This window comes from Etheostoma cragini, unplaced genomic scaffold (assembly GCF_013103735.1).
Source record: "Etheostoma cragini isolate CJK2018 unplaced genomic scaffold, CSU_Ecrag_1.0 ScbMSFa_4665, whole genome shotgun sequence".
NCBI classification, from domain to species: domain Eukaryota; kingdom Metazoa; phylum Chordata; class Actinopteri; order Perciformes; family Percidae; genus Etheostoma; species Etheostoma cragini.
In genome coordinates, this window is record NW_023269058.1 from 6,185 (window position 1) to 6,537 (window position 353).

The following is a 353-nucleotide window of genomic DNA, read 5'->3' on the forward strand; positions in this document are numbered from 1 at the left end:
AGTAGTGATTATTTACATGGAGTCTGGTGGAGATATGCTGCTCTATACACACTAAAAGTAGTGATGATTTACATGGAGAAAATAATCACTACTTTTAGAATATGTTCTAATATCTTTGAGTTGTGGACAAAACGAGACATCTGGGGACGTCATTTTGGGCTTTTTGGGAACCTCTGATCCACATTTTAGATCCAGAACTCATTCATCCAGATATTAATCCATGAAGATAATAATCAATATATTTGCGTCTTTCAATGTTCTTTAGCAACAGTTTCAGCAGCAGTGAAGAAGAAGAAGTCCTGTCTGAGACCCCCCTCCCCCCCATCACACACACACACACACACACACACATA

At 38.8% G+C, this 353-nt stretch overlaps 1 protein-coding gene across 1 annotated transcript in view; it reads left to right on the forward strand.

Annotated features, from left to right (window-relative positions):
* The window catches only part of atg14 (autophagy related 14), a 3,961-nt gene extending 3,675 nt beyond the window's left edge, over window positions 1–286 (forward strand). The window contains exon 4 of the mRNA XM_034866349.1: window positions 266–286. Coding sequence (XP_034722240.1) covers window positions 266–286 — 21 coding nt within the window. The remainder of the gene's footprint in view (window positions 1–265) is intronic.
* Window positions 287–353: the final 67 nt, after the last annotated feature.